At 39.8% G+C, this 12,307-nt stretch overlaps 1 protein-coding gene across 1 annotated transcript in view; it reads right to left on the bottom strand.

The window, feature by feature from the left end:
- LOC308565003 (glycerophosphodiester phosphodiesterase domain-containing protein 4-like) overlaps positions 1-11,820 on the bottom strand; it is a gene marked incomplete at both ends in the record, with an annotated part of 64,484 nt that extends 52,664 nt beyond the window's left edge. Inside the window, 2 exons of the mRNA XM_081153760.1 lie at positions 7,980-8,083; positions 11,650-11,820. Of these exons, the coding sequence (XP_081009886.1) occupies positions 7,980-8,083; positions 11,650-11,820 (275 nt within the window). The remainder of the gene's footprint in view (positions 1-7,979; positions 8,084-11,649) is intronic.
- Between the last annotated feature and the right edge of the window lie 487 nt (positions 11,821-12,307).

Here is a 12,307-nt window from a genome sequence, read left to right as displayed (position 1 = left end):
CAGTAGAACACAACCCACCTCAGCAGCTAACACAATAAACAGCATTCCACTTTTTATTGTCTATGAAAGCAGTACAATTCAGTGGCCAGAGTCTGCATTTTCCCCATTATAAAGAAAAGTGTCTAACTGGTCTCTCTGCCTATAGTCACCATCTACACAACCAGGATGGTTTTCGTAAAATAGAAATCTAATTTATGCCAAGTGTCTTAGACTTACTTTCCAAGCCTTCCAAAAGCTATCAGAAGCCTATCATTTCAGCCATGTTCCCTATTATTCTTCATCATGCCCTTCATGCTAACAGAACTGGCCTTTCCTCCCTATATTTTCACACCCCATATTTCTCTATCTTCCCAACTTTGTCATGATGTTCCCTCAGCCTGGAATGTTCTCCTCCACCCCATATGCTCACATCCAAATCCAACATCCCTTCAAGATTCCACTCCAGGGCCGACTCTTCCAAGAAGCCTTACTTACTCCTCTTGGCAGATGTCATCTCTTCCTGCTCAGAATCCATGCAGAACTTTATTTAGGTTTCTCTAATGACAATTATAATACTCTGCCTGTGTTAGTTATTTTTGTCTATCAAAATTCTAAACTTATTGAATTAAGGGGCTGTTGTAACTTTTAATCTCATACATATCTCTTTGAAATGCCCTGCATAAAAACAGAAACTGCTTTTTTAAATTTCTGTATACTCATTACTTATCACTCATAATGGCCAATACATTTTATGGAAAAAAAAAATATTGCAAATGGCACCTGACTTGAGGGTTGGGTTTTTCTGTATCAGACAGGAAATCAGCAGGGGCAAAAAACAGCGATGTAAACGTATATGTCCTGTGTATATATGGGCACTAAAAAACTCTAATTACCTAAATGTTGTCTTCCCATAAGCTTTCCATTTCCACAGACCTTCCTCTTGCCTGGACTGAATTTCTCTCCCTGTAGGACACTACTATGCAACAATGGAGACAGGGTCGCTATTGCCAAAAGACTTTTGCTAAAATTTAATTTGCACCTGAACTAGCTGACTAGCATTTGCACATTATGACAGGTTTAAAAAATTAGCTAATTTGTAAGGCTCAAAAAGACTGATTCTCAGGAGATGGGAAATGAAATGGGTTAGTTCAATATGTAAAAGTACTGCTAATATGAAGCTGTGTGGGTGCCTAAAATAACAATATTGAGTGAACCATAAAATAGGCTTATGAAACAGGGGTAGAAAAAGGATGTTCTACACCCTTTCAAAGGGTCAAAGTGATAAGATGTATCCTCTAATAGCACAAGTCTATCTTTCTCCATTGATCCCTTGTGCCTAAAATTCAAGCAGTTGATGTAAACCCCAACTCTACTTAGACAAGAGTGATCTTAGGTTCCGAGGGCTCCCGGCACCACTGGGCACCATACCATAGACAGGAGCACCTCATGAGGCTGCTCAGGAAGGGAGTAGGAGAAATGGGGAACATTACTCACCAACAGCAACGAAGTGTAGGCAACCAGGATTCCAAATAAACTCAGCAAAAGAATGGACCCAATAGTCCAGTATCCTGTAACTAGATAAATAACCCTGCAAAAACGTATTTCAATCCTTAAAATATAGCAGAAAGTAGTTGTCTCAGAGTAATCTAGGTGAGGCATAAGAAAACTGAGGGAGATAAGAGAAGCATTTTGGGAACATATCTGTGAAGAGCTTTGGGGATATTCAGTTAGGGGTTTTAACTCTGTCCTATAGGCAATCAGGTACTTTAATGGGGATCTGTATAAGTGGTATGATTTTTTAATGTTATTTAGAATATATACTCAAAAATTATGTCCTTTTTAGAAAGTAATATAATAATACAGAAATTCTGAAATGTCAAAAAAGATAAAGTCATCCATAAGTTCACCACCTTAACAAAACTAATACTTTGGCCCTGGTTGGTGTCACTCAGTGGTTACAGCATCAGCCCATGCACCAAAGGGTCGCGGGCTTGATTCCCAGGCAAGGGCAGGGTTGCAGGCTCATTCCCTGGCTTCAACTGGGCTGTGCACACAGGAGGCAACCAATCAATGTGTCTCTCTCAGATCAACGTTTCTCTCTCTCTCTCTCTCTCTCTCTCTCTCTCTCTCCACCTCCCTCCCTCCCTTCCACTCTCTCTAAAAAATCAATGGAAGAAATATCCTCAGGTGAGGATTAACAAAAAAACAATATATCCCAGCCAGCATAGCTCAGCGGTTGAACATCGACCTATAATCCAGGAGATTGCAGTTGAATTCCCAGTCAAGGCACATGCCCAGGGTGCGGGCTCAATCCCCAGTAGGGGGCGTGCAGGAGGCAGCCGATCAACGACTCTCTCATCATTGATGTTTCTCTCTCTCTCTCCCTTCCTCTCTCTGAAATCAGTAAAGACATGTGTTTTTTTAAAAACTGAACTAAACTAATACTTTCCATTTGGGCAGATTCCTTGTCCATGTCCCTGTATGTTTTCTTACATAATTGTAATAATGGCCACCACATTAATTGCTCTATTCTGTATAAAAGATTTGGACTGTTAAAACAGTCCTGATGTGTTCTTTTCCAAAGGTAGTTTATGAGAGAAAACTACTAATGATTTGCTAAGAGAAATAGTGTTATAGTTGGTCTAGATATCATATGTCAAAAAATTTAGACTTTATTTCAAGATAACAGAAATCACTTCTTCTCCATATAAAACCCAGATAAATTATATTTTAACAATATAACATTAAATTAGTGAACATACAACCACAGTAAAAATAAGAAAGGAAATTCTCTTTGGTCAGGGGTATAAGACACAGCAAGAAGAAAGAAACAGACAAACAGCTCTCCTAGTGAGAGCCACTCTAGATCAAGACACTGGCGAGAGTACTCTGTACATGAGTCTACAACCAGGAATCAGAAAATATGTAAGGAATGTGAACAAATGAACTGAATAAAGTCAATAAATAGAGTAACTTGCACCCAACCCTATATTATTAATAGAATCATCAGAAAAGAACCACAAAATAAAAATATTTAAGATATTCAGAGAAATAAAGGACTCACATCAGCATAACAGAAATAGGGTATTAACACAATCATGGTGATTATCAAAACAATGTAACAGATATCTTGAAAAGGAACATGAAAGATGAACTTAATACCAGTCTAGATGCAGCTAAAAAAAGAAAATAAACAGCTTAAGCAAGTAGTGATAGTGACTTTGCTTTCCAAGTGATAAAGGAAAGTAAATCTGCCATTTAATAGCGCCTCTACCTTTTCTAATCATTTCTCTGGCCACATTAAATTGTTTTCACTTCGCTCAATCTAAAAGGTTTTCTTTTTAATATTCAATCACATGGAAATATTATTATTAGTTTAGTTCAGCTCAAAACTTGCTCACCAAACAGGTGAAGTGCTCACCCACCTGCTGTGAACTAGAGGCAAAGGAAGAACTGTTTTTTCCTCTCTTTTTATCTCTCTTTTCTCTACTTCATTGGCACTTATTCTTGGTGGCAGTGGTGGGGTAACGAAAGAGAGAAGAATGGGAAGGAGTTTAAGTAAATGCATATACATCAGTGGGATTGAAAAGGGGTCTTTCTCAGCTACCTCTTCTTTAAACTAGGGACACGCAGCTGCTGCTGACTGTAAAACAGGCTCACTCTACATATTTTTAAGCAGTTTCCTCCCAGCTCTTGGCCACTGTTTTACCTCCCTCTAGCAGCATGATCACATCCCACTATTAAATGAAGGCATTCTCATTCTACAGAGATAGTGTTCTTGGGGCAACCTCCTCATCTAAATCCACACTCTTTGCCCTAACGTTTAAAGAAATTGTCCAGGACCTCCTCCCTCCTTCCCATAGCTGAAAGATGCAGCTGTCTTGCATCTTCTCCCAATACAACCCCTACATACCACAAGCCTTTATATCAGCACCAATTGTCAGTTGATAGTAACTCCGAGAAAGAAAGGAAAGACACGTTGTAGTAAGGCATTGGGGACCTTCACATAGCAAGGAATGAGGAGACAGGAGACGAGTCTAACTCCACACACACCTGGGGAGAAAAGAGGGAAGTACATTTTCCCCATCAAAAATCTGTTCTGTGTCTCTCTGGCTAGAGAGCAACTACAAAAACTGGACAGTATGTTTTTAAATCTAAATGAAGGTATCAGAGGGCCAATAGGCACTAAGCAATATGGAACCAAGATCCAAATAAGAGGAAATCCAAAGATAAGACTTGGCACTTGTAATGATTTTTCTCCAAAGAAGTGGCTGAGACACAGCCAGGAGGGATTCCCGCATCTTGCAGCAATAGGAGGGAAAAAGCGAAGAATGTGATTTGGGATCTTCCAGGGCTACAGCCTATGAGTAAGCACAAACTGGAAATAGGCTGCTTTTGGGAACTGAATCCTAGTTTCAAACCAAGTTGTGACACTGGGTTAAGGTGAGTGGGATTTGCTAATACCCCTAGTTACCTGTCAGAGTAACTGAGAGGACATAATATAATTCAAGGTCTCAATGACTTATACAACTTTCTATATACAATGTCTGGTACTCGAGCAAAAACAGTCAGACACACTAGGAGAGGAGACCACATTAGTGAATGCCAAAAGAAAAAATGGAAAACATAAAAAGATCTTCAGAAAACCTAGAGAATAGAGGTATCAGACAAAGACTTCTAAATAACTATCCTTAAAGTATTTAAGCTGGCCCTGGCAGGGTAGGTCAGCTGGTTAGAGAGTCGTCCTGATATGCCAAGGTTGTAGGTTTGATCTACAGTCAGGGCACATACAAGGAGCAACCAATGAATGCATAAGTAAGTGGAACAGCAAATCAATGTTTCTCTCTCTCCCTCTTTCCCCCTCTCTAAAAGTCAATAAATAAAATCTTTTAAATGTTTAGACTGGGACAAAATTAGAATTTCAGTAGAGAAATATTAAATACAGGACCAATTAAGAATTTTACAGCAAGAGGAAAATACAGCAAGAGCTATTAAGAACTCAGTGAATGTATTTAATAGCAAGTAAGACACAGCCAAATAAAATTTGTTTAAAAACAGTTTAAAAAAATCAAGGAGGAAACAGAGACGCATAAAAAAAATATATGAAAAATACAAAAGAAAGTCTAAGACACTTAGGGGATAAAGGGAAAAGGTCTAATATACATAAAATTGAAATCTCAAATAGAAAATAGGGTAAAATCAATATGTGAAAAGATAATGGCTGAGAACTTTTCCAAATGATGAAAAATACTGTATTGAAGGGATTAGACTTATGCTACTATAGAAGCTGCTAAAGAAGACTATGTAAAGCTGTTACATCTATTCTGATATTTGGCCTAAAGTTTCCAGAAGTCAAATGGGCCAGCAGTTGGGAAAGAAAACCAAACACAACATATGAAAGAAATGAAACCCATGAGGAGGAACTGGACCCACAAGGAAAAAATGAAACCCATGAGGACACACAGAAAACATGGAACCTGTGTCTATCATTGTGTCAAGAGTTTAGCTAAGCTCCTCCATGGTATTGTGGCCTCTGCATCCATTTCTCATGGGCAAGTGGCCTGCAGGGACCTTCAGGTGACACTAGCCCCTCAGGGAAACACATGCCCTAGATGGCAGCTCACAGAGTCAGAAGCAAATGTTAGTTCCTGATATGACTTGTGATCATCAGTCTCCCCTGCTTCCATGAGACTGTATTCCTTCTGCACCCTAGATAAGACCCCTATGGGTCTTATCAAAACCCTGCTCTTTTGAGTTTTAACTGATTGATTTGGCCCTAGTCCAGAAACCCGGAAGCACTACACCCATGCACTAAAGGCATGTGCTCCAGGGCCTGCCTCTCTCTGTCTGCTCTCTGCCCTGACCTCCTGTGTGGCCCCTCGAGGCTTGTGTGAACTTCCTCCGGTAGCTATGAGTGATAAACTTCTCTAGTTCAATTTCTCTTCTGGTCTGTTGTTGAACCACCATTCACCATTTTGTTTGCCAGGAATCACCATCAGGCACCCTGTGCTCACTCTACTTAACAAATGTTAATTTAACAAAGTAATAATACACTGCAGCCAAACTTTATGATAAAGATGACCTGTAGGAAAACCTGGTGCTTCTCATCATTGAGCTGCATAGTTATCTGGCCTAGGACATGGAGAAGCTGAAGAAGGTCTGGCAGGAGCGGGGAGAATGTGGGCCCAGGTGCTGCTCCGTGTCAAGTAAGTAAACTACCAGATATTGACATTGAATGAGGGCTGCTGTAATACCTGGGCCTATCACTGATCAGAGTGCAAAAAAAAGACTTCTGATTGACTCCCCACTTCCAAATCTTATGCAAATTTTCTCTTGTGACTAATCCTAACCCAATCCTACACTGAGAATGGAATTCAGAGAAATGTAGCTTCAGTTTGGCTAAGGTGACCCAGATAGCACACTACCAGTCCACTCTTATCAACTTGGTGCCTATACACACCTTGATTAATTCTCCTTACTTTTTGTCTATCATGATGCAATTATGTCTCATACAACCAAAAACACACCAATCTTCTCCCCAAAATAGGACGCAGAATTCCTTTATTACCACTGGCAACAGAAAATAAGGTAAAGGCAATATTTGAAAAGATAATGGTTGAGAACTTTTAAAATGATTAAAAATATTAAAGTACTGGTCTGGGATCACTCAGAAATGTATTTATTGTAGGGATTAGAACATATTCTATCGTAGAAGCTGCCAGAGAAGACTATGTAAGGCTGTTACATCTACTCTGATATGTGAAAGCTGGGTGATATTTATTTCTAATTTAAATATTATTATATAAGATTAAATACTATTAACACATTTTATTTTCAATAGTAGAGGAATAGAAGAAAAATTCTTATGTATATCCTTATATATGACTAAAATATGTATGTATATTTATATTTACATATATTAAACTATTATGTTGTATACCTTAAATTTATATAATGTTATATGTCAATTACATCTCAATAAAACTGGAGGCAAATCCTCAGCTAACAGCATACTCAATGGTAAAGAGATAAACGCTTTTCCTACAAGATCATGAACAAAACAAGTATGCCCACTCTCGCCACTTTTATCCAACATAGTTTTAGAAGTCCTAGCCAGAGCAATTAGGCAAGGAAGCAAAATAGAAGGCATCCAAACTGGAAAGGAAGAGGTAAAACTGTCATTTGCAGATGACATGATAATACATATAGAAAATCTTAATAATTGCACCAAATATTGTTAGAATAAATGAATTCCGTAACGTTAGAAACCCAAATTCTTGGGTACCACCCCAGACTTGCTGAATTATGGATCCTGTGTGCAAGGCCAGCAGTTTATGCTGTAACAAGCTGTCCAAAGAACTCTGATGCTTGTTCGTATTTGAGAGCCACTGGCCTAGATTGAACTATTACTATCTCTAGGACCTTTCTGTGCCTCACTTCCCACATCTGTAGAATGGGGAAAATAATGGCATACCTGTTCAAAGGGTGGTTGTATGTTTTCAAAAGTTGAAAAGTGATACATAGACACTATTATTATTAACTTCAGCCACCAGACTTGGTTTTCTGACTTTCTCCTCTCATCTGCCCACTATGCCTACAGAGGCCGGAGTTGAGACAGAAACACCAGGGTCCATTGAAAGAGATAATGGAGGGCAACTAGCACAGGCATCAATAACCCAGACATAAAGGCCGAGGAACAGGTGTCAGGGAGTCGTCAGAACAGAAGGTTTGGGGACACTGGAAGCACAGAGAAACTTCCCACTGAACCAGATTTGGACTAAATGTGAATGAGCACAGGTGGACAAGAAATAAAACAGGCGAGGGTGCTCAGCATCCTCACTCTGCCTCAGGGTCAGGCCTCTCATCCACCAGGTGTGGAAAGCACAATTTTGTCTACCTTCCCTCTTATGACATTGGATCTTTCCAACCTGAGGTAGGATCCAGGTGGCTATTAGACCAAAAAGCCCTTTCACAAATGAAAATAAAAAAGTGAAACTCACCAGTCAAAGCCATTGTATTCATTTGAGGTTTCTATCCACACGAACAGCAAAATCACAGACACGAAAAATGCAATAACAGGAAATGGGGAAAATAACTGCTCTGTCTGCGAAGAGAAAAATGGAAGTAGAATTTAACTCCATTTATCCATGTTATCTCAGCAATATCTGTATATGCTTTCCAAAGCCTGTATAGTTACAGGGCCATGCATTACTCTCATAGGCTGCAGTGAACACTGTATTCTTTTAAACCCTATGGAATCTTGTATAAGCCTATTATAACATTTATTACACTGAACTGCAATTATGTGTTTATGTTTGTATCTGTTGTGACAGTTTCTGAGGAAATGGAACTTCTGTTACACATCTCTGTATTGCTAATATCAAACATAGTTCCATTAATGCAGCTGGCTCTCAGCAATTATCTGATGAATTTACCCACCTCTCCATCTACCAACTGTTTATTCATTGAGTAATTCATTCATTCATTCTTCATCAGTTCGTTTAGTCATTTATCTTTTCATGCATGGAGGGAGTGAAAATGGGTTAGGGAATATAGCTTTTTTTGAGGAGCTATTTTGTGCTAGTACAATGCTAAGGACTTCACAAGCTACTTTCATTTTATTTGTTTCTCAATATAGCCATTTATATTAGGTATTGTTAACCGCATTTTGCAGAAGAACTAAAGCTCAGTAAGGTAAAGTAATTGACTCACGGTCACACAGACAAGTAGCAGGGATACTGACTAGATCTGTGAGTCCAAAGCTAAGATGGAAGATGTTCAGACTGAGGCTTGAAGGCAACCCCTTCACTGACAATCATGTCACAAACCAGTCATGCCAGAGGTTGCCAAATCCTTTCTGAGAACACTAGGTTTTGGTTGCTGAGTTATAATCTTAACACCTCTATCACAGAACTAAGAAATCTGTCTCTTAGAGACGTTGCTTTTACTCTGTTAAAAATGGATGGAATAAACCCTACCTTGCCTAAATCATGGGGTGATTGTAAAGAATAAGAATAAAGAAATAAAATGGAAAACACAGCAATGGTATTCCACAAAGACGAAACATAACAGGTATCACGGCACTAAACTGCCACTTCTGAACACAGGAAGATGGAGAGCACAGGCTTTGACTCAGGTCTTATTCTCTACACAAAACTTGGGTGGATTTTTTAAAACACGTATCAGATAATGTCCCTCCCCTGCTCACAACACTGCCAGAGCTTCGTATTACACTACAGGATCATCCAACCTGCCTGCCACAGCCCACAAGGTCCTACATGATCAACCCTGCCCCACCCTTGACCTCATCCCAGTCTACACACTGAATCCATTGCTGAATTCCAGCCACACTGGCCTTCTCTCTGTTTCTGGAACATAATCAAATTTGTTCCCACCACAAGAGCTTTGCTTTGCACTTCCTGGTTCTTCTGCCTGGAATACTTCTGCCCCAGATGCACATATGGCTGGCTCTACCTTTTCATTTAGGAAACAGCTCACATAACCCTTGTTCAAAGAGGTCTTCTCTAACCACTCTCCCATCCCAGTTTCTAACACATTTTTCTTTTTATTACTTTCAAAACTCTTACCACCATCTGAAATCATCTTTCTTTACTGTTTATTACCTAACTAATCTCACCAGAATGTTAGGTGTAGGGGGACCAGAGGCCTTACCTGTACTAATCACTGTGACACATAATAAGTGCTCAATAAAACTGTTTTAGTCGATTGCATCCATTTTCGTATTTTGAGTCTTATTGTTGCCATTATTGTTCAAAACTTTCAGTCTCCCGACTATTCACAGGATAAAGTTCAAATATTTTAGGATGGCATAGAAAAGCTTCATAAATATTCCTTTCCAACTCCACCACTTACCATTTATAAACTTACATGTCATTAAATTCAATACTGAAAATTTGTTTTTCCCTAAACACACCACTGTGCTTCTCTATCTCTGGGCTTATGACCACCGTATACCTCCTATTCAGAATCGCCTGCACAATCATTTATAGCCATGGAAGGTCACTTACAAAGGCAAGGACTCCAAGACATTAATAAAAATAGCTAATATTTATTGAGTGCAAGTTGTGTGCCAACCCCAATTCTAAGTGTCTGCACATATTATCTCTTCTATCCTCACAAGCAGCCCTATTGGTGGGTACTATTGGTATCATCTCCTTTATTCTATTGAGGAATATAAAGCACCACAATGTTAATTAACCTGCCCAAGTTTCCACAGTGGTAAAACTCTAATTTGGTGATAGTCAGTGGTGAAGCCATAAATTGAATCCAGGCAGTCTTTCCCAGACCCCAGATCTTAGCTCTTACATTCTATGCTATACTCCTCCCCCTGAGCAGAAATGGGGCCATGAGAATTACCTACTTCAATTCACATAAGCAGCCCAAGGGCAGAGTTGGAATTAGGACCCAAACATACTCCCGGGCCCTGGTCCAGGGATTTTCCAACTATACCACACTGCCTTAAATGTCATTATTCCCATGAAGCCTCCTTTTATCTTTCCCTCTATGTCTTTTTAAAAAAATATATCTTTATTGATTTCAGAGAGAGGAAGGGAAAGGGAGATAGAGATAAAAACATCAATGATGAGAGGACAGTCACTGACTGGCTGCCTCCTGCACGCCTCGTACTAGGGATGGAGCCTGCAACCCGGGCATGTGCCCTGACTGGGAATCAAACTGCAATCTCCTGGATCCTGGGTCAATGCTCAACCGCTGAGCCATACCAGGCTGGGCGCTATGTCCTTCTTTATAGCTCTCATGTGACTTATAGCCTCATGCCCACAAAATAAATAGCTTTTGAATCAATTCACTCTTCTCCATGTTTTTCATCACTACTCTAATCCTGGCCACCAACATCTCTTACCTTGAACACTGCCACTGGGGTGAGGCTAGGCCCCATGCTACCAGTCAGCCTTACCAGTCTTCTTTAGGGAAAATCAGGCATTAGCCTGACCAAGAATAAAAGATCACCTTGCCTGGCCAGTGTGGCTCAGTTGGTTGAGCGTCATCCCATGCACCAAAAGGTCGCTGGTTCGATTCCCAATCAGGGCACATGCCCAGGTTGCTGGCTCAATCCCGTCATGATGCGTGCAGGAGGCAGCCAATCATTATTTCTCTCTCACATCAATGTTTCTCTCTCTCTTTCTTCCTTCCTCTCTCTCTCTCTAAAAAATAAAAAATAAATAGTAAATAAAAAACATTAAAAAATAATAAAAAGAAAATAAAGGAGCACCTTGTCTCCCACTTGCTGGGTTTTTTTTCTCATAAGCAGAGCTCCTTAGGGAATCTCATAATGAAAAGAAAATTAAATATTCAGGCATTCCTGTAATCCCTAGACAAAAACATCTAAATGTACTTAAACTTCTCTTTTTCTTCAAGCTTCATTGAGTGAATAAAAGCAAAAGTGAGTGAATAAATGAATGATATAAAAGAGGAAGTAAGGAAAAGGAGAGGTGAAGAATGAAAGTGGAAGAAGCAAGCTCATGTTTCAGTAAGGTTAACTGGCTCCAGGATTGCAGCAGACCTTTCACGGGAGGGCCAGAGCCCAAGCATGCCCAGTGCTGGAGACTAATGAGCCCTCATGGCAGCAGGGGACAGCCCACGTTCCCCACATCTCAGGAAGTGTGCCTATATCTCCCCATCTCTCTGTACCAAAGAGCAGCAGCAGAATCCATGCCTAGGTTTTTTCTCTGGTTTAGCTTTCCACGAGCAGCTGTAGCAGCCAGTAATGTGGGTGACATAGCACTCATGGTTGCAATTGTTTGTTGTACATCTACCACATTTTTTCCATATACTGGTCTCCGTCTCGTCCTCCATTTGCATGGTTCACCCTTTTGCTGCAATGACAAATAAACAATCAGGACTGAGTAGCTCATTTAAGTGTTTCCTACCACACCATTCTTCAGAAAATTCCATAAAAAATGGATTTTTTAAAAAGTTTATAATCTAGGGTAATGTATGTACTTAATTCGGCACAGGAGACTAGAGCTGCATCCCAGCTTTCCCACTACACTGTTGAGTGTTTATTGCAGTCATCACACCACTCAAGGTTTAATTTTCTCACCTCTAAAATGGACCATATTCTCTGTACTAGCCAACTAATAGATGCTGCAAGCATCACATTAGATAATAGATACAAATGTATCTTTTAAACTGTAATATGCTCTTGAAATAACTTGAGAATTTAGAGGCACAGATGAGGAATATGAAAAATATAATCCTTGACTAATACGTGACTCACACACACACACACAGTTCCCTGCACCTTCCCTTTCTCTCCTGTCCCATGTGGAATCAGTGAGGGTCAGCT

This window comes from Miniopterus schreibersii (genome assembly GCF_964146895.1).
Source record: "Miniopterus schreibersii genome assembly, chromosome: 12".
In the NCBI taxonomy this organism is placed as follows: Eukaryota; Metazoa; Chordata; class Mammalia; order Chiroptera; family Miniopteridae; genus Miniopterus; species Miniopterus schreibersii.
This window is presented reverse-complemented; position numbering and strand designations above follow the sequence as displayed.